At 44.2% G+C, this 22587-nt stretch overlaps 1 protein-coding gene across 3 annotated transcripts in view; it reads left to right on the forward strand.

The window, feature by feature from the left end:
* The first annotated feature begins 554 nt into the window (after window positions 1-554).
* Window positions 555-22587, forward strand: part of PLA2R1 (phospholipase A2 receptor 1) — a 115816-nt gene continuing 93783 nt past the window's right edge. For 2 of the 3 annotated variants that reach the window (XM_027130282.1, XM_027130286.1), the window contains exons 1-3: window positions 558-923; window positions 14501-14884; window positions 17904-18077. In XM_027130282.1, the coding sequence (XP_026986083.1) occupies window positions 809-923; window positions 14501-14884; window positions 17904-18077 (673 nt within the window). In that variant the 5' untranslated portion in view covers window positions 558-808. Of the gene's footprint in view, window positions 924-14500; window positions 14885-17903; window positions 18078-22587 lie in introns of all 3 variants that reach the window. The other variant, XM_027130295.1, reaches the window with a different exon arrangement.

Raw genomic sequence — 22587 nt, forward strand, 5'->3', positions numbered from 1 at the left:
TTCTTAGAGCAAATCACTTTGCCTTTCTGGACCGGTTTTCTAGGTATAAAGTGGGACAACGCGGTAACAGCTGTAACACAGGATAACCCAGCTATTTTGCTGGGTTAGGAGGATCCAAGGAGATGGAAGGGGGAGGTAGTTTTTAAATGGGAAAGGAGCTCAACAATGGAAGAAGCTTCAGCGTACTCTGGAGTGAGGAGGGTGGAGACCCCGGCGCACCCCCAGGGATCTCTGGGCTCCACATTCCAGGGGAGAGGAGGTCCAGAGCGCTCCCAGCGCGCCTGGGTCCACGGAGCAGCTCGGTTTCCTCTAAGCTGCCTGCTGCCAAACCCGCAGCGTTTACCATAATCCGGGTGGCTTGCAAACCCAGATGTCAGATTTCCCGTCCCAGAGATTCTCAACTCGCTCACCCCCAACTCCTATTTGGCCTCCGCAAGAAGGAGAGAGAAGGCTGGAAGCAGGAGGCGCGTGCACGGGGCAGCCTCACCCCTCCTCTCTCCCCACCCCAAAGGCAGGAATTTCTGGGATGGGCAGATGGTCCACCCCCTCTTGCTCCCTCCCGCTCCAAGCCGGAGTGGGTAGGGCGGGGAAAATCTCCTGGACTTTTCCGCCTTCCAGCCCATAACCCCGAGTGTCCGCACACTGTGGCGACAGGGGTGACGGTGACGGAGTGGATCTCCGGGACGCAGGGGTGGCGAGGCCTGGGGGAGGGGTGGAGCGCGGAGGAGGCTGCGGTCCCGCCTCGCCCACCGCAGGGCCGGGCGCAGTGTCCGGCGGGCGCAGTGTCCGGCGAGCCCAGTGGTTAGCGATGGCGCTGCTGTCGCTGCTGCCACCGCTGCTGCCGCTGCTGCTGGCGGTGCCGGCGGGCTCCGCCGAGGGCGCGGCGGTGGCACTCACCCCCGAGCGGCTTCTCGAGTGGCAGGGTGAGTGTCCCCCGGCCCAGAGGGACCAGATGGGCACGTCGGGGGCGGGGGTGGGCAAGAGGAGGAAGGGGCGAAGCTGGGGCGGGCGAGGGTGGCCAGGATTATACGGTGGCCCGCGTCTCTGCCGTCCGGAGAAAGCCCTGCGGATGGGCTAGTCCTGCACCGGGACAGGCCCTGCACCCCCTCCCCCGCCCCGCTTCCTCCAGGCTTCGGTCGGGGGCGCGGCGTGGGGCGGGGCCTCGGCTCGCAGGCGGTTTGACTCGGCTGCGGCCCGGCACAAGCTGCACGTAGGAGGGTAGGAGATGTTTCGAATGTAAACTTTCCTAGAGCGGTGTATTTGGGAGGACCATCTCTGGGATACATGACGGCAAAAAGATGTCCCATTTTGTCCCCTCCCAAAGCAAGCGCTCTGGGTGTACGCTGCCACCTGCGGAGTGGCCCCAGCCTGGCTTCTCCTCTCTGCCCCTTCGGGAAAGAAAACAATCTTCTCTGTTAACGCTTCTCAGACCAGATAGGGAAGAGGAGCCCCTGTGGCCCCAATGAACTTGTGAGCTGGAGCAAGTTACCCTCTTTGCTCTTCAGTTTCTCCCCTTTGAAAAATGGGGCCTGTGACAGACATAGGACCACTGAGGGTAAAATGGGATCCTTTGCAAGGCGCGCGGCAGGCCGGCGAGTGGAGAGTTCCTGCGGAGTTACCATGGCCATATACACGTGTACACGGGATCAATGGATCAAACATTTATCGAGCACCTACTGTACATAAAATTCATAAAGGGCTATGGACAGAGACAGAAAGAGAGATCACCGTTTTCGTAAATAACTGTATGGGCTGCCTCTGAGGCAAAGGAGCCAGCGTGCAAAAGTGCAAGCCCACGTGTGAAGGGAGGAAAGAGGTTGGGAGAAGCTAAATAAACCAGGAGAAGCCTCCAGGCAGCCTCCATACTCTCAGCCTTTGGGGATGAGCTTGGACAGAAGGAGTAAAACATGTCACCAATGTCTGTGTTTATTTTTTTCCCCTCTCAACATATTATGTGTACATTTTGGAGGTAATCTTCTCTGGACTGTATTCTCTAGCATTCCTAGGAGGCTTTACCGGGGCCAGGTTGAGCAATTCTTATTCTAAAGTGGCCGAAGGTCAGAGGCCTCTTACCTCCTTTGTCATTTCAATAAAAATGCTCCTGCAGAGGCGCCTGTGACCCCCTGTGACTGTCTTCACAAACAGTCGCTGTGCCACGCTTATTTCTTTACATTTTAAAATGTGGGTCTTGCCTGGGCACTAAATGTCTATCTAGAAGAGGGCAGCAGCCGGGAGGACAGAAGCTGGAACCTAGCCACACAGAGAGAATGCGCTGGTGTTCCTCTGAGCCAGGATTAGCACGGATGGGCTAATCGCTTCTATATGTAGCAGATCCAAATCCCGGCTGAGGTAGTTGCTAATCAGTGCCTTCTTTTTAATAGTCAAGGACACTATGACGTTAGAATCATCCACTACCTCCTGTCCACTCCAGGTGACAGTTTGCAAATCTGAAGGCATTTGACATAGTTGGCATAGAGATTCTTCAGATGTGAAAATGCTGCTCCTAATTTCTGAAGAGCACAGAGACTGTGTGACATTGACTGCTCCAGTCCTCACACAGGCTCCCCTCCTTGACTCCAAGCACTCACATCAGTGGAATTTCAAGTATAATCTAGATGGGTTTAAAATCAGGTTTTTCCGGTTTGTCCAAAGATGGAAAAACAAAATCTTAGCGTTAGAAGGGACCTGAGACATTGTCTAGTCCAGCCATCCATTTTTCAGATGTAGAAGCTGAAATACAGCAGTGTTTTTTAGCTGTGTTTGGGCTCCTACGTTTGCCCCTGTGTTCACTGGACTACATTAACTTACTCTTAGCCATGATTGGCATCCCCAGAGCAACCAGGAGAAAATATGCACCTATGTCAGTTTCACATCCACTAATAAGGGATAGGTAGTAATACAAGGCAGATTATACATATAGTGTTTATCTTCTGAAAATTTCTTTGATATGTGTTACTGATTGATCTCTTATTTATTATATGCATCCCAGCCTTGAGAGGCAGATGATGGATAGTATTGTGCTGACTTTTCAGTCATTTACCCATAAATTTGTATTAAAAAATCAGTAGATACAGTGTCATATAGTAGTTAAGTTCATGGGCCCTGGAACCAGATTGTCTGGGCTCAAATCCTGGCTCTACCATTTATCAGCTGTGTGACCTTGGGCAAGTTACTTAAGCTCTCTGTGCCTCAGTTTCCTCATATGTAAAAAGGGAACTAATAATAGTACTTACCCAAGGATTGTCCTTTTGTTTCAGTATCACCACGGTGCCCTCTTCCTCTGGCCAGTCCAGACCATTTTGACGTGTTGACAACCCTGTAACAATTACTTCCCTGTGCACAGCACTGTACATGGCATGTCTGCAGCCTCTCTCCTACCTCGAGTTGCTATAGCAAGGGACCTCATATACGTCTGCAACAAAAGTTTCATTAAAAAACACCCTTACCTGATACGATGTGCTGCTACTTTTCTACTCTGTTCTACTCTAGTTTGCTTTGTAATGTTCCACTCTATTTTGACTTCATGATGCATTAATGGGCCACAGCCTGCACTGAAGAAAACACCAGGCCAGAGTGTTGGGAGTGAAAGGCCTTGGGGTGGGGAGGCCAATGGAGTGTTCGCTGGAGTCACGTAGTGAATGTGAGGAAGAGGTTCAGGGCGGTGCGCTCGGTATGGAGCAATGAAGAGAGGGTGCCACGAAGGAGAGGTTTCTGAAAGAGGGTGGTGAGAGCCACCCCCTGGAGGCAGCAGTGGGAAGGAGTCGTGACCCTGAGATTTTCCCCTTAGCTCCCATTTCTAATACAAAGGTCAAAATGCCCCTCACCACAGCCAGCTGGGTGCTGTTAGTGCATACCCTTCCTTCACAGGTGAAGACAGGTTGAGTAACTTGCACCTACAGGAGCTTGTAGAGTAGGGATGTGAACCGGATCCACGAGCACTAATGCAGAGGACCCCTGTGTAGCCTTGCGACCTGCTAAAATAGCTCATTCTTATCCCGCTGTTTGCTGGGAGCATGTGACTTGATCTTGTGACAGGAGGAACAGGAGGCCAGCTTCTTGCTCTCTTCAACTCCTCCTTTTCCAAACCTGTGCTTCCACATGTAGGAGTAAATATTTTCACAAAGCCGAAATGTGCAAAGCCATTGATTTTTTTCTAGGCAATTTATATATCCCTGGGCAATGAGCCATTCTCCTAATCTGGGGATTTGGAATTTAAGTAAAAGCATGATCAGCTCCTGGTTTAGCTGCCCTGCCTGGCCGTCAATCACTCCAACCCTCGGACTCTGTTTCTTCCATCTCCGTTCATCATCTTTCAGAAACTCTTCCACTTTATACTTTTCTCATCCCATTTTCTCTGACTGGCTTCTTTCCTCACGAGCCTTTGAGAGTCAGCATAGACTTCCAATTTTTCTGGTCCTTTTTACTCTTCCTCATTAGCTCCTAACCTCTTTTCCTATTATTGGTTGTCACAGTAACTGATACTACACCATGTGGGTTCCACGCCAATTACCAGAAAGTTTGAGCCACACAGAGTTTCGTTGTCCCCTCAGCTTCCCTTCCTTGAGCTAAGAGTTTGCTTATTTATATCAGGGTTTCTGAAGAAACAATTCTTTGTTCTGCCTCTTCTGAACTCATCCCTATGTGATGAATCTTCATATAATCTATCGAAGTAATGTATTTGAGACATTTATAGACCCTTGTCTCCATCTTCTTTTAGAAATTATCCTTGAAAGCCTTTTAGGAGATGTTCCAAAACGAAGCTAGGAACATAAATTATATTTTTTAATTGATCAGAGTGAAAAGAAATATTACAGTTCATAAAAGAAACAAACCCAAGAACACCTTATAAACACTACAGTGAGTCACTTAGGGTAGAATATTTTATAAAGTCATTCAAAAAAAATGGAGGAATTTTATGAGAATTCTTCTAAACTGGGTTCTGTGATACAGAGCTGAACAAAACAGACAAGAGTTTTCTGCTTTCATGTGGGGCCACGTGACTTTCTAATTGACTATACTTTCTAGACTACAACAGTTCCAAAGAAATATGCTCATGAAAAAATTTCATTATTTCTGGCTTTTTGCATCATGCTCTTGAGAAATTTCCTTTTCGGTTATGAAAATATAAACAGGAAATTCAAAGTAATTATTTAACTATAAACATTGGTCTTATTTTGCTGCTATTTTTCACTACCCATGTCCAAAGTTAAGATCTGTTTTTCTCTTACAAACATTTATAAAGGGGTCGTAGTGACTGAGGTAGTCCTTATCAAGATCCTATGAGGACAGCACTATAATTAATTAAGCCCATTGTGCAGATGGAGAAACTAAGGCAGATACTCTCAACCTCAAGCAGTTCTGCCCTAAAAGAAGTGCTCTGTGGTTTGCCAAGGTCTTTTTTCCACAGTGTTAGCCTTGGCCAGTTAACAGGGCAGTCTTTATGGGCGTGTGACCAGAACTGTCTCGTAGGGCTCCATGCTCAGCAGGGCCTTGCCCTTGGGGTTGAATGCTCTGTGGTTTGGGATCTTGGAATTCTTAGTAATTTTTTCTTTTTTTTTTTTGGTATACGGGCCTCTCACTGTTGTGGCCTCTCCCGTTGCGGAGCACAGGCTCCAGACACGCAGGCTCAGCGGCCATGGCTCACGGGCCCAGCCGCTCCGCGGCATGTGGGATCTTCCCGGACCGGGGCACAAACCCGTGTCCCCTGCATAGGCAGGCGGACTCTCAACCACTGCGCCACCAGGGAAGCCCCTTAGTAATTTTTATTTCTGAATTTGTTCTTTGGGTATGAAATCTTGTGGGACAATGGAGCACAGACCAAGAGATTAAAGCCTCCAGTAAATCTCAGTCCCTCCTCACGTCACCTCCCCATTTTCCTTGGGTGGGTTTTCAGCCTCCCCGTCCATACTCCTGTGCTCCGTCCACCATGGCAACCAGGTTGCCTTGGGGCTGGGAAACTGGAGGCCCAGGGCCTGGGAGTGGACGGCCAGTGGTATCTGGGTGCAGGACAAGGCTGCTGTCCCCACCGGGTTGGCAGCACCAATGCATGTTCCGTGGGGACTGAGTGGGGACCTATCACCTGTCTCCAGTCCAGGTACTGAGTGTGTTCCCAGAGCTTTCTGCCACGGAGGTTGCAACCCCTCACAGGCCCACGGGAAGTGAAGATTGACTGGACTTCGCTGTCCCCTCCAGGGCCCTACATTTTCATTTTACTCTGGGCTCTGTGAATTACGTAGCTGAATAAGAAGCATGGGACTGTTATGAGTTGAATTGTGTCCCCCTCAAAATTAAGATGTTGAATTCATAACCCCCCAAATACCTCAGAATGAGGCCTCATTTGGAGACAGGGTCTTTTCAGATGTAGTCAAATTACAATGAGGTGATTAGTGTGGGCCCTAATTTAATATGACTGATGTCCACCTAAGAAGGGAAAATTTGGACACAGAAATACGCATAGAGAGTAGATGATATGAAGAGACACAAGGAGAAGACAGCCATCTACAAGCCAAGGAAAGGGGCCTGGAACAGATCCTTCCCTCACAGGCCTCCAAGGAGCCAACCCAGCCGACACCTTGAATTTTGACTTGTAACCTCCAGATCTGTGAGATAACACATTTCTGTTTAAGCCACTCAGTTTGTAGTACTTTGTGATGGCAGCCTTAGCAAACAAGTACAAGGACTAACAATATATCTACCATTAAGAGTTGGATTTGGTTGTGTTTTCTTTTTCTTTCTTTCTTTTTTTTAAATATTTATTTATTTATTTGGCTGCACCGGGTCTTAGTTGCGGCATGCTGGATCTTCATTGCCATGTGCAGGAGTTCCAGTTGCGGCACACAGGCTCTAGTACGCGGCATACGGGATCTAGTTCCCTGACCAGGGATAGAACCTGGGCGCCCTGCATTGGGAGTGCAGAGTCTTAACCACTGGATCACCAGGGAAGTCTCTTGGTTGTGTTTTCACTTCTATCTCCCACTTAAGTAAATACATATTTTTCTTAAGTGAGTATATTCTCAAAGCAGATAAGATGGATAGCTCAGTGTAAACACTTCTGCTTTCAATAACCTCACGTCATTTCCAGGGTTGTTTGGTTGTTAGCTGAGTTGTTTTCTGCTTTTGTTTTGGTGACCCAGTCTTTGAATCATATCCCCCAGGGCTTCCACACGAAGGCATGTTGAGGGAAGTTTAACAATGTTCTGTCTTATTGTTTCTTGCCATAACATGGTCTTCTGTAGCAAGACTCCCTGGTGACTGAGATGGTATATTTTCAGCACAGTCTATAAGGTGTTAACAGAGCTGCTGTAAATAATGAGTTTTACACCAGCAATGTCTGAATGTCTGTTAGATACTTTCCAGTTAAATAAAGACAAAAATGATGGAGGAATAGACTAAAAGCTAAAAGGAAGAAAAATGTTTTCAACTCAGTTTAAAAATTCACTGGTAAGATACAGAGACACAGTGAAGAACTTTGAAAGAGAGAAGATTTTCTGCAGAGGTCAGAAGATCTACCGCTAAATGTGATGGACGAAAGGGGAGGTGGGGAGGGAATGAGAGTGGCAGAGTGGCGAGAACAGTCTGGAAGGGTTAATCTACTTCACACAGGGGTTGGTGACAGGCAATTTGAATCCTGACAAAACTAGAGCCCGGTGGAGCAGATTAAACCAGGTTTAATTTTTCCTGCATGTGAGAAAGTATTGTATGCCTCGTGGAACTTGGAGTGACGATTTTGGGAGATTAGAAAGAAAAGAGAAGAGAACATGTAAAAAGATTTAGCAAGAGGGGTCCCACGGGCCTGTGGAGGTGGTGATTATCCAGGTTCAGAAGCTGCAGGAGAATAAAGAAGGCTCAAAGTCAAGGACAATGCTAGGGCAGGGAAAGAGAAGAGGTTCTGAGACAGGACAAGGGCATATTTTAAAACATACTTAACTTTTTAGTTGATTATAGAAATCAATTGATAGGAAGCCACGGGCTTTGTTAAGTGCTGTCAGATTGTCAAGAGATAAACACCAAATCTCAGATGATCTGGGACAAAAATGCAAGTATTCATGCAGAGATGGCCAAGGAGGAGAGAACACACTTTTCACTTTGTTCTGTCCTTTCAAGTACAATGCACATGCTGCATACTGCAAACGTCAGAAATTCCTTGCTTATTGGTTTGGAAAGTCATATTAAGAATCCAGCTTCTCTGCATCGTTCAGCCATGAACGGGACTTGATTCAGCCCCACACAGCATCCCTTCCTGCTACAGAGTAATCTAAGTAAGGAAAAAACAATCAAATCTGAATCGGAGTCACTGGACAGGACAAACCTGAATTTGTGTAGCTGGAAAATGTCGATACATCTCAAGAGAAAAGCTGCTCAACTTTAGATTGGTTTCAGGGCAGAGATGCCCTCCCCATACTTCCTGGACCCTTTCCATGCCGAAACTGAGATACTGTCAGAAGAGCAAGGAACTGGACAGATTCAAGAGATGCTCCGGGGAAGGAAATGCGTGAGCCCAGCACCAGCTGTGTGGGTAGATGGAGTAGAAGAGGTTTAAACCCAGGACAATGGAGTAGGAGATTGAAATTGGAGTGCAGTTGGCAAGCTGTGGGCTTCCTATTAGGAAGCTTGTCTTAAACATTGCACTTGCCGTGAACCATGCATTTGAGCGTTTCCTTCCAGTTCCCATAACACGGAAGGGCCCAGAGGCCGGTTTGTACGTCGGTTGGGTTAGGTGCCATCGTCATGGTGTTATTTATTAAACCCCAGAAAACCCTTTGATTGCCTAAAATCCGCCATAAAAAGAGGATTTCTTTAGGAATTGTTTCATTGTTTGTTTCAAGTGTTGTTGTTTTTTTTTAATCAAAAGAACATACGTCTCACCAACGCTTAACATTTCAAATCATATCTTATTTATGTAACACTTCATACCTCAGCCAGTTCTAAGAGGAGCTGTTTAAAGTATAAGGGGACACTAAAAGGTGGGTGGAAGTGATCAGAAGGGGTGCTGAGCATGAAATGGAAGGGCCTCAAGAGGAACTTCCTGCAGGGATCCCCAGTTGGCACTCTTCCGACTCTAATCGCAGTCCTAGGCTTTAGACTCCAACCTCATGGTATCTTAGGGATTGGCCGGCATCTGACAGTGTATCAGATTCCTGAAGCCAGAAAACAAGTCATTGCAACTACCTTTTCCAGAATCCTCCCATTCTATCGAATACCAAATCCTGTCATTTCTTCCCTCTTTGAATTCTCTCTCTAGTGACTAGAGTCTAACAATTCCCTTCCTTTCTCATCACCACCAGTTGAACTGACGCCTCTGTCTCTCTTGCCGGATCAGAGCAATAGCCTTCAGACTGTTCTCCATTCTGCACGTGGGCTGTCTCAACCCAGCTAAGTGAGAACTCCTCCAGGGCAGGAACTTGGACGTTTGCCTCATATCTCTACTCTCCTAAAACCATGCTGGGGACACAAAAATGCTCAATAAATGTTTTTATCGAATGATTTACCACCCTGATTCGTCTTCCACACCACAGCCTCAGTCATGCCTTCTCTTGTTCCAAAAATTCCCTTTATCTGAATAATACACACATTTTTGAATAAAATTTAAGCTTTTCATAAAATGGCCCCAAACCACCTCTTTCCAACTCTATATTCTACAACCACCAAACACTTTTAGAGAGTGAGGTACTCGTCACCCTAGAGCTAATTATTTTCATCACCTCTGAGCTTTGATGACTTTCGCTCTGTCCACAGTGCCCCCTGGCCCAACCCTTCACCTCTCTGTCTATACCTCCTGCACTACCTGAACTCTCCCTCTGTAATGAGGACAGGCACCCATGCTGGTCTAGTTCACCCATGTACCTCCATGTGCAACAAATATTAGGTCCCTATCAAATGTTTGTTGAATGAAAGTGTGTGTGTGTGTACTTGTGAGAGAGTGACTGATTGATTGATTTCTCTGATCTTCTAGGCCAAAGTGACCCCTTCTAACTCCTGCCTTCCACCTTATTGTGCTTATACCTCTTACGTCAATATGTATTTTGGCATTAAGTTATAGCTCTTCCTGTACACTTCATGATGTACTCCCAGGGAGAACATCAGTTCCTTGAGGGCAAACACTATGGCACATATATCCTTCTATCGGCAGGGCTCCTAACACACCACCGTAATAGGCGCTCAATTTAATGTTTGTTTGAAATTTCAAGTCTCCCACTTCAAATTATTTGGCAACAATCTACAGCAGCTCATTTTCTGCTTTCTAGGTTATAAATGAATGGATGTAAATAGAGTTAGACCTATATGGTTTTCACTAAGTATATCAATATAAAACTTCTAAGAAAAAAATGGATTTGGAAAAAGAAATGTATAAGAATGATTCAGTTCAATGAGCTTTACAGTCCCATCCAGCGCTGAAGTTCATGGTTCTGGGTGTATGGGTAGGTAGTCTCCTGTGCCGTGTCCATGTTCCTTCCAGTGCTCTTCTGCTGTCTCCTCCCTGGAAAATGGGCCAGTACGTGCACACACACACACACACACACACACACACACACTCTCTCTCTCTCTCTCCACCTAGAAAGGTCTGATGACACTGAGGTGCCGTGTCCACCTCACACATGACATCACTTGAAGATCCAGTCAAGTGTTTTAAATTCTAGTCTATTTTCTTTTTCTTATCTTTCATCCCTTGTTTTTAAGGGCTTATTTTAAGTGCAGTTACAACGTTTACTTTGGAACTGATGGAACTCCCTTCTTTTCATTAACTAGGAGACTTCCCATGATTCCAGAATGAATACATATAGTTTTAAAGAACAGATATTTAGATAAATGATTCCTCTATCTCTGGTACCCTACACAGTGCCTTCCACATAGTCAGCAACCAGTGAATGCTTGTTCAATGAATGAATAAATACATAAATGAATAAAGAAATTCTCCTTCCATTCCTTAGAAATACATGTGATCTTGTGAGGCCAAAGGGTGGATCTAAAATCATCTTGTCTTGAAAGGAACTCAGAAGTAGAAAGTAGCGCCCCTATCTTCTATGGATTTTATTTTATTTTTTAAGGATGAAAATTAGTTTATAAGTTACTTCTAGTAAATCAATCCTTTTTCTCCTCCTAAACTTACAATTATTAAGGGAAGTATAATAGCATTTTACTGCAAAGAGATTTAGTAATTCTGGCAGTACTTCATTAATCACTTAATCAGTGTTCAAGCAGAACGCATGTCCTTGACATATATAATCAATCTTGATTCCTCCCACATTTGATCTTCATCCTTTTTGAAATCTGTCTACAGACACTAAGGATTGGTGGCTTATTTTCATCTTATGTTTTTGTTACAGATGACTCATATGCACATATAATGATAATCTGAATATTGATACCTATATTGGGTTTCCTCATAGTCTATTTGAAAACAGTTGTTTTCTCTTCAGTGAATTTATGGAGATTAATGGTGCTAGGACCAGATTCTATTATAGCTTAATGGGAAAATGGGATTGGGCCATTTTTTAGCTTAGTGTGACATATTATTCTTTTGGTGATGGCATGTTTATTGTTATTGGTAAGCCAGAGCTACTTGTTTATGATACATTCTGAGGAACTTTTCCAAAGACACATCCTAAAGGCAGCTGGGCTTAGAAATATGATAGCACCCTAAAACTGAGCAGCAGGGAATTAAGTTTGTCTAATATCTTCTGCTTTGGAAAGGTGTTTTTATGACCAGTGGTAGAACTACAAAAGCTCTGATTCTACCACTCCTTTTCTCTTAACACTTAATAATTTGGACATTTTAAAACATTATTTATTCATCTCAAATTTTAGTGATTTATAATTTCCATGTCCATTTACTTACAGACCACTCATTTACCCAACCATACACTGCTGGTTAACATCAAGCATTTCTGTCTTTCTTGTAAGAGAGCTGCAGCATAGACTTTACAGGTTGACAGTGTGGAAGATGAATAGATGAAGACTCAATTCATAATCTCACATGTATTTGAACAAATGAGACAAAAATTTTGTCACCTGGTTATTTGAGGAATATTTTTCCTCCATGAAAGGTGATAGCATGGTATTTCTGGATTGTTTAAAACTAAAAAGTCTACACCTACTACGTGCTGCAGAATCTAAAGTAAAAATGAGCTTTTGTGCTCATGTTACAAGTCTTTGGGGGTATGCTCACATTAGTACTCTACAGGTGTTCAACCAGACCTACGGCTGGATCTGCAGACTAAGGATCAGGAAGCCAGAAAGATGGTAATGACAATAATAACAGCAACTCACATTTACTGAGTTCTTCCTGTGCCATGGTAGTGCATGTTGTGCTTTGCAAGGGTTATTTAATGGAATACGCTTAACATCCCTATGAGGTGAGTATCATACATATTCCTAGTTCAAAGAGGAAAGGCAAGGCTCACAGAGATCGAGAAATTTGCCCAAAGTTACAAGTCTGGTCTGTGGTGGATCTGCCTGATTCCAGAGCTCTCAACCCACCAGCCAGGTAGTCTACCCACCTATCTTAGGTGTAGGAACTGAGGCGCAGAGGGCTATGGTACAGCCAGTGAGTTGCAGAGCTGGATATATTTGAACATATATATTAGATAGAAGCTAAAGTACAGAACAATTATAGTAAAATAATTATCCTTTAGTGAAAAATTAATGGGACTCTGGGCTAGCTAGAAAGTTATTAGTAGATTACAACAGAAATTAAGGTTAACATTCTACCCAGGCATGAAAAGGTGAATAGGAGAGCTGGAGAGAAGGTTAATAATTATCAGAGTCCACACTGCATTGGCGAGAGGTAGATTTGATCTTGAATGACTATACTAATAACTACACAGACATGGGCTTCATTAGGAAAACAAATTTCCTGATCTAAATGAAATCTCCCTAAAACAGTTCATTCTCTGCCCCCTGCCCCCACTCCTTTCTCTTTTGTTCTGATGTATGGTGATCAAAGCAATTTTCTGACAACTATTTCAACTCCTCAAATATAGGGTTATAAATAAGGTTATCAATTATTACATGAAGTATAGCTTCCATTAATACATTGACAATCTTTTTTCAACAGTGTCTTAAGCGATTTTGGTTATTGTAAATCAGTTCTTCTTGGCCTGAGCAACTTTAGAAGAACAAAAAGAACTTTTACCAAAATGAAACATTCCAGTGCATGAGGACGCTCATTCTGCAGTGTTCCCAACCTCTAGAAGGCTCTGCCTGTGTCCACTGTGCCCCTGCCACCGCACACGCCTGGCCCTAAATCACAGCCGTTTTAAGGGAACCTGATAATGTCCCTTTAGATTTTTGAAGAATGGACAGGAAGTAAGATGTGAGAGCAGAGCCTAGTGAATAGGAGAACAAAAGAGCTCTTGGACCTGACCAGACAGTCTGCGCTGAGTAACCCAGCAACCATGAGCCTAAGTAAGCAGCAGCTGCTGGCGTGTTTAATCAACATCAAACATTTACTGAACTTCCACGATGTGCTCAGGACACTCTGAACTTGGATAAAAGAAGTCAGACATGATTTCCACCTTCAAAAACCCTGTGGGAGGACATGTTCATAACTGTTGTGTAATAGATGCCTTCCAGGCCAGCGACTTGAGGTAAAGTCAGGTAGTGGGCAGGTAGATACCACTAAGTCCTGGCTGGGCCCTGCCAGCTTTTCCAAAGGAAACTCACCCAAATCTCTTCTTCTGGCTCCCAAAGCTTAGAGGCTCGGGGGTATATCACAAAATGCCTCCTTCCTCCACATTCCCACGTGGCCTGTGTGGTCTCAATCCTGTCACAGTGCTCTTGCAACCTCTTGTGTACCTAGGTGAGGGGCCTCACCTAGTGTCCTGGACATCTGTCTGCTGTTGCCCAACAAGGATGGTCCCAGGAAGAGTCCATCCCCATAGCGTATGTCCCCATCCTTCCACACCTGATGGACCCAGCACAGAAAACAAATGTGGAGAAGCATTTTTTCTCACCAGCATTGCGTCTTATATCAAGACGCAAAGCAGCCCTTGACTTCTATCCTTTAGGTTTTCTACTGAAATTTGATGGTGGAAATTTTCATTTCAGTGGCTCTTGATTCAGCTGCCGTATTCCTAACATTCAGGCACGTGTCTGAAGAAAACCAAAGTGTCACCATGCCTCTGGGCAGCCAATGTCTCTCCCTTGCAGCGCTGAGTATTATCACCAGTCCCCGCTCTCTCTTCGGTTGTGGCGAGCTCCTTTTCTATCAGTACCATTCCGGAGTGAATTCACAAGCATCCCTTGTTACTGGAGGGCCAATGCTGTCTTAGACCAGAGGTTTTCCATTAGCTCTAATAAGTCCATGTATGCTTCCCAAGAACCTCCTTTGTTTTGGGCAAATCAAGCCCCTGTGGTGGACCCCACACATCAACTTCAGATCTGTTTGCGACAGCCGTCAGTGTGACATATCACAGCTCAGACATGCACACTGGGATCCTCCCGACACTGATTAATTATATATGAAGATTCTATACCATATCTTCTATTTTGCTGTTTTCAGATAAAGGGATCTTCATTATCCAAAGTGAGAACCTCGAGAAATGCATTCAAGCCGGCAAATCTACACTGACCCTGGAGAGTTGCAAACCACCCAACAAGTACATGCTGTGGAAGTGGGTTTCAAACCACCGCCTCTTTAACATCGGAGGCAGCGGCTGCCTGGGCCTGAATGTGTCTAATCCAGAGCAGCCACTGAGCATATACGAGTGTGATTCCACCCACATTTCCTTGAAGTGGCGCTGTAACAGGAAGATGATCACCGGCCCGCTCCAGTACATGGTCCAGGTGAAGCACGACAACACGCTTGTGGCCTCCTGGAAATATCTTCATAAGTGGGTTTCCTATATGTCAGGCGGTGGAGGCATTTGTGAATATCTGCACAAAGGTAAAAAAGAATTTCAACCAAAGTACGCATGAAATGATATGTTTAGCAAGTTTGCCCATAAGTAAAGATTTGTAAAATATATGAAAGAGGTGCACAGTACCTAGAACCTCCACGCACTTCTGCTAAATACAATTTAGTTGCTTACTCGCTTATTGTAAAAGGATCACTGGAGGGGGCTTCCCTGGTGGCGCAGTGGTTGGGAGTCCACCTGCCGATGCGGGGGACACGGATTCGTGCCCCGGTCCGGGAAGATCCCACATGCCGCGGAGCGGCTGGGCCCGTGAGCCATGGCCGCCGAGCCTGCGCGTCCGGAGCCTGTGCTCCGCAACGGGAGAGGCCACAACAGTGAGAGGCCCGCGTACCGCCAAAAAAAAAAAAGGATCACTGGAGTCTTGGAATGGGCTTGCTAAATTTTGCTAAAGAAACAGAACTGCGAATTTAAAGGTATTAGCGGAGAAAACACTTCAATAACTTTGGGAATCAATGGAAAGGAGAAAGAACAGGAGGACGAGGGAGAAAGAAAATAAAAATAGAAGGAAAAGATTTTTTGAAGTTAGACTTTCAGGATGAAAATAAGAGCCTCTCCCGTCAATATTTCTTTTATTGTAGAAACTTTGTCCCATGTGTGGAGTGTGTCTGCAGGGCACCTCAGTGCCTCCTAAGGCCTGGCTGGCATCCGTGTGGTGGTCATGTTACAAGGCATTTATTTATTTAATTTATTTTTTAAAAGATTTTTGACGTGGACCATTTTTAAAGTCTTTATTGAATTTGTCACAATATTGCTTCTGTCTCATGTTTTGGTTTTTTGGCCCCGAGGCCTGTGGGATCTTAGCTCCCTGACCAGGGATCAAACCCACACCCCCTGCATTGGAAGGCAAAGTCTTAACCACTGGACCACCAGGGAAGTCCCGTGTTACAAGGCATTTAAAGGCAGACTATTGTCAGGGGTTATTTGGTGTGTGCCGGGGAGTAGGAAAGCACGGTTTTGGTGGCGGGTAGGGGGAGGTGTTTTCATTTTCCATAGTTCTGTGATATGTGGTATTTTTAAACAGAGAAAGAAAGCAGCTTAGTTCTGAAATTCTGAAACCTCAAACCTGTTTGTCAGGTTTTGTTTTGTAGCTCTCTTCATTCATTCATCCACCCATTCACCGTCCATCACGCATCCATTGAACACTGACTGTTTCTGTGCCGGGCATCTGATTTACAAAGGCCAACAAGACAGGTGTGGTCCCTGCCCTCGTGGTGCTCTGTAGAATTATGGCTTACTAAGAGCTTCTATTTCTAAGAATTCTAGGAAACAGAGCAAGGAGCTACCAAGATCTAAAGTAAGACTTTCTCCCGTACCTGCGAGAAATGAGTAAAGAGAGACAGCCAAGGGCAAGCCATTCTCAGGACTCACTACAATAAGGCAAGTGCTGCATACCAGCACACTGAATAATCTACAGTTCTAAGGAAGAACTTGGCATGTTGTTCCGGGTTAACATTTTAGCCATATGCCCACGCTCACGATGCATGCAGAGGAAGACTGAGTAGAAGGCAGAGGAAGGAAACAAGAGGATGTGTCCTGGTATACCAGTAGTTCCTAATAGCCTCAACCTCTAGGACTGGTGGTGTGGAGTGAGCTCAGGCAACACCCGCCCCCCACCAGCTGTGGGAGAGGGTGGGAATCTCCACAGCCAACCCTTTCGCTCCAGGACCTACTGATTTAATTGAGGGTGGCCCTGATCTCCCTCACTATAGAAAGCCCCAGCTGAGTCATGAAAAGGTGTTGTTTTCTGCTTAAGGCCAAGGATGACTGATCATTGAAATACTCTGAGGGAGCAGCCAGCCGGCCACTCAGCAGGGCCATCTTTCTCCTAGACCACTGCAGGGGCCTCCAGCCGGGCATCCACTTTGTCTTCTCTCTGTGTACATTCTGTTTGCCACTGTGCACCCCGTGAGTCTTTAAAAATCGGATCATGTGACTTTCCCATTCAGAACCCACCGATGACTTCCCACCGCCTCCAGGGTAAAGGTCAAAGCCCATGATGTGGCAGAACCGGCCCTCTGTGAGCTGACACTCCAGTGCCTTCCCGGTTCTGCCTCACACGGGGCCTCCCTGCGCTTCCCCGTCCGCCCCTCACAGTTCTTGTCGCAGGTCCCTCGTGCTCCCCGGTGCTTGCTGCTCCTTATGCCCCAAGAACTCTCTTCCGAAGACTTAAACCTCTTCCCCCAGTTCTTATTCAGAGAGGCCTGCCCTGACCACCTTATCAAAAATAGTGCCTCTACCCCTTCACACACACACACACACACACACACACACACACAGTCATTCTGTTCTTACAGTATTTTGTTTTTCTCATGGTACTTACCGCTACCTGAAATTACATGTTTACTTGTATTTGCCTTCTCTTTTTTTCTCCCCGCTAGAACAGAAGCTCCATATGAAAGCCAACTTTTACTCATTTGTTCACTATTACATCATATACCCAGTGCTGGACACATTAAATGCTCAACAGATGTCTGCTGAATGAATAAATTAATAAATGCCTATGAACCTCGAGATTCAGATGCTGATGGCTGATGTATTTGGGGACTGGAAGATATTTTAAAGTGAAGTCTCCAACTACATACAATATCTTGAAATAACCAATAATGGAAAAGAATCTGAAGCTGTATACCTGAAACTAACACAATACTGTAAATCAACTATAGTTAAATAAAAATAATAATAAATAGATAAATTTTTTCTTCTCATCCATTCACAAATATGTATGCTACTGTAGCAGTGCACCACAGTGAATAAACAAGGAGATAAACATACAAACAAGCCATTTATCAGCATTTCCCCTGAACACAGCACTCAGCCTTGCACTGTTCCATACACTATACACTGAAGTCCTGAGGGTTCCCTGTGGTAAAGCGAGGGCCTTGCACAGTGTAGATTTTCAGTCAATAAAAAATGCATTCACTTTATGACAGTTTCCAAAGATAAAGCCGACATACTACTTATTTGACTTTGTCCTTTTCTTTCTCCTAGATTTGTATACAATCAAAGGGAACGCCCACGGGACACCGTGTATGTTTCCCTTCCAGTATAACCGGCAGTGGCATCATGAATGTACCCGGGAAGGGAGGGAAGACAACTTGCTGTGGTGTGCCACGACCAGCCGATACGAAAGAGATGAGAAGTGGGGATTTTGCCCAGATCCCAGTAAGAATAAAATCTAGTCTTCTCCGTATGTCATGAAGGAATCAAGGATGATTAGAAAGTTATTGTATCTAAAGGAAAGCACTGAGATTGATCTATTAAAATCTGAATAAGCTCTTTGATTCCATTTATCCAGGCTTTGATTTTGTGTTTGTTTTTGCCTTGAAAAGACAATTCTGATGTATATTCCTTTTTTTCCCTAAGTTTGAAAGATGTTAATTAGCCATTCCTCATTAAGTTCAGTACATAAGGATGCTTTAACCGGAATCATATTATAATACTCTGTGATCTCATTAATCCCAGCTTCCAGGAAGGATACTTCAAAACAAACCTGAATGTTATAAAGCTCAGTTATCCTTCCAATCCACTCCCTCTTATAAGCTGCCTTAACTTCTCCATGTCCTGACTGCTTGCTTTGCCCATTGTCACGTCCAGGCATCAGCTGGCCCTTGATGATCTTTTTAAAATCACAGTCGCCCTTGTTATTACTCGACAATGAGTTCTTGTCTTGATTCCCTTTCCTTGTTACTCGATTTCTAGCTATAACCTCAAAATCTTTTTCTCTACTTAACCCAATTTTCAAGGTCCAATGACAGCTGCAATGTTCTAATTTTTTTTTTGTCAGTTAGTACTTTATTATTTTATTGTATTTTCATTTAGCTTAAAGGTTGCCAGTGGTTCTTAAGTATTGGGGGTTATTTATATATACCTTCTACTTTCTGTATTCAATTTCCTTCACCTTGGTTTCTGCAAGGCAGAGAATATAGCTTTTGCAATCTCTTCATCTTCCATGCCTACCTTCCCTCTGCATAGTTAACAAAATGCCACAAAGAAATGGAAACAAAAAGAAACTGAAGAGATTAACTCCAAAGAATCTGATTTATAAATTGCCTGTTGAATTGTTTTCTAATCTAAGAGCCAGTACAGCTTAGTGAATTAGAAAGAGTGTAGGTTTTGAAATCGGAAAGACGAAGGTTGGAGCCCTGTTTCTTCCCAACAATGAGATCCTGAGTCTCAGCTTCCTCATTATAAAATGGAGATAATAACAGTACCTAGTCGGGTTATTGAGAGGATACAATTAGATGATGCATCTAAGCCACTTATCATAGTACCTGGTACTCACCAGGATTACCATCATCATCATCATATCATCATCAGGCCTAATTTATCCTTTCAGCATGTGCTTCTGAATCAATGATCCTACGTCTTTATTATCTGTCAACAGCACTAAGCTAAGCATAGCGTTAGGACTTAGGACGCTCTCTTCCAAGAACTTGGCCTCTAGATGGAATACAGGACAGACAGATTTGCTCCATGCCTGGAAATGCAGACTATATTTGACATGATGCTCTAGAATCACCTGGGGGATAGTTTAAAACATATATCCTTGCCCAGTCCCGGAGATGCAGTGAGCGTTTGCATTTTTGACAAGTGGCCCAGGTGATCCTGTGGCAGATAATTCTTCATCAGATAATTCATAATATGCAGGTAGTTCTACGCAACATACATCTATATACATGGGTGATATCAAGACATTTAGCAACCAATCTAGTATGAGCTCTTGGCCAGTCCAAGTGGAGACCTTAATGTGGAGGTTAGGAGTCCCAGAGGCCCACTGCTGGTATTAACCCCGTATCTGCTGTAATGTGAGGGGATGCTGAGGCAGCAAGGGGCACTTGAGGAGCTCAGGACAGCAGCTCTTCACCAACCAGCATGAAAGTATTTCATCATTTATTGACTGTCAGATCATCAGCCTTCTCTATCTGAATCTGAATGTCTGTATGGAGGTGTATGTGCATGTAATCCCTACACTGCTCGGATTCTTGAGTCAGATGTCACATTATTTACATCATCTTCTCTTTTTCTATCTCCAGTAGATGGCATTATTAAAAGTAAAGAAACCAATACTAATAAGATTAACATGTATTTCACATGGCCCTAGTACTGTTTTAAACTACACTATTCTCCTTGAGATTCTTTGAAGGGCACTGTCACCATGCTCTGTCACTTTAGCCAGTTATGGTTTCCCAGGTGGAAGCCTGGGTTTAGTTGTGTCCAGGGCTTTTCAGTGCCTAGACTATCTATTTGTTCAGCTTCCTACAGTTCAGAAGCGTCCTCCACTTGACAGCTTGCCAGATTCCAACTCTCCTAACCTCTACCACAACCACCAGAGAGCATGTTTATTTGCGCAGTGCTAAATTACATGTCCAGTCTTCTTCCTTTCTTGTTACTTTTGGTTCCTGGTGGCCAACTTAAGTCAAAATGATGTGCCGGAGACTGGAATCTGAGCAAGCAGATAGTTCTTTCCATGGGGTCAACGAGTGGACAGAACAGAAAGGAGTGAGTAGATTAAAGCAAAGATTCACACTTCTGTATCTCATCTTCCTTACACAGAAATTTTTTAGTATCTCAATGTAGAATAATGCCCTTTTTTAAAAACGATTGTAAGTGATCACAATGTAAATTTAGTGCCAATAAACACATACAAAAACACACTAGCAGGGAGGGATATGATAAAACATCTGTCACTATAGATCTTCAGGAACAAGGATGATATAGAAGAATCTTTCTGGGTTTGTTTAGAGGCAATTCTGTGTCATACTATGTCCGTCCTGGTTGTGTGTCTTACACAGCTGGAGAGTTAGGCTTAGTTAGTTTGAGATATTTTTAGGGTACCAACCTCTGGGATGATCTGATTGCCCTGGAACCTTATTCACCTGATACAATTTTTATCAGTAACTTGAATGATGTAACAGAGCAGATAGGTACCAATATTGATGTATGACCGCCAACCTCGGCTTTGTCAGCAGTATTATTACGTGTCTCTTGTCATGCTGCTCTCTCACTCTCAGCAAGGGTCATACAAACCTCTCTACTCTCACCTGACTTCTAACCCTGCCCTACATTCTCCTTCCCAACTCTTAAGAGATGACCTCAATCCCTACCTCTCAAAGAGAACAGGATCCATCAGAAGGGAAGTTTTGACAACTTCCTGCTCCCAAGCCTTTAAGCCTACCTGGGTTTGCACCCATCTCCTTTTTCTCCTTCCTGTGCAATAGCGTTCCTCCTCCTACCTAGGGCAAATCTCGCCATCTGGACTCTGGAGTCTCCCGTCCAATCTTCTCCAACTTCTATCTCAGTGTTTCTCAAAGTGTGGTTCCAGCAGCATCAGCATTCTCTGAGAACTTGCTAGAAATGCAAATTACCAGCCACATCCCAGACACCTATATCAGACATTCTAGAAGTGCAGCCCCAGCAATCTGTGTTTTAACAAGCCTTCTAGGTGATTCCAGTGCACACTCCTACTCTAACATAGATGAATGATGGATCCTTCTCATTAGCAGTTAAACCTACTCACGTCTTAAAATAACATCTTAAAATAATACAACTCCTTCATCTCCACTTCAGCCTCCTGAAAATACCTATCTCTCATCCCCTGCATAGACAGACTTCTCAAAAGAATTGTCTCCCCCGCCTCACCTTGCTTTCGTTCCTCAGAGCACTGTCTCTTCTTGGCTTCTATGAAGATGTATGCCTGACCTCCACTTCCACAAACCATTCATTTACTCTTTTCCACAAATATGTACTGAACACCGGCTATGCACCAAGCACTCAGCTGGGTGCTGTGATTATAATCACAAATGTGAAAGATGAAAGTCATGGTGCCTGCCCTAATGAAGTTCACATTCAAGTGAATGCTGCTGAAGGGCCTGATTTGACAAGGTCTGAAACTAAGTGTTTGCTGGATCTGGCAACATGGAGGTCATTGATGGCCTTGACAAGATATATACTCTAGTTACCAGATTGAGTGGGTTAAAGAGTAAATGGAAAAACAGAAGAGGAAGGAAGGAACACTTCCCAATTCATTTTATGAGGCCAGTATTACCATGGTACTGAAACTAAAGACATCACAAGAAAAGAAAACTATAGACTAATATCTCTTATGAATATACATGCAAAAATCCTCAACAAAATACTAGCAAACAGAATCCAACAACATATAAAAAGAATTGTACACCATGACCAACTGGAACTTATCCCAAGAATGTAAGATTGGTTGAAAATCTGAAAATCAATTAATGTAATACCTATATAAATAGGAGAAAGGACACACAATTATCTCAATAGGTGCAGAAAAACATTTGACAAAACATTACATCCTTTCATGAAAAAAACAAAACTAAACTAAAAACAGAAGAGAATGTCCTCAACCTGATAAAGGCCATCTCTGAAAAACCCACAGCCAGCATACTTAATGGTAGAAGACTAGATGCTTCCCCATAAGATCAGGAATAAGACAGACTATCCACTCTCAACACCTCTATTCAACATTGTACTGGATGTTCTAGCCTGGGCAAGTAGGCAAGAAAATTTAAGTCATCCAGATTGGAAAGGGGGTTGTAAAACTATCTCTATTTGCAGATGACATGATCCTGTATGCATAAAATTTTAAGTAACCCACTAAAAAACTACTACAACAAATAGACTCATTCACAGGATACAAGATCAATAT

Source organism: Aethalodelphis obliquidens, unplaced genomic scaffold, assembly GCF_003676395.1.
Source record: "Aethalodelphis obliquidens isolate GAN/ISIS:26980383/991018 unplaced genomic scaffold, ASM367639v1 scaffold2, whole genome shotgun sequence".
In the NCBI taxonomy this organism is placed as follows: domain Eukaryota; kingdom Metazoa; phylum Chordata; class Mammalia; order Artiodactyla; family Delphinidae; genus Aethalodelphis; species Aethalodelphis obliquidens.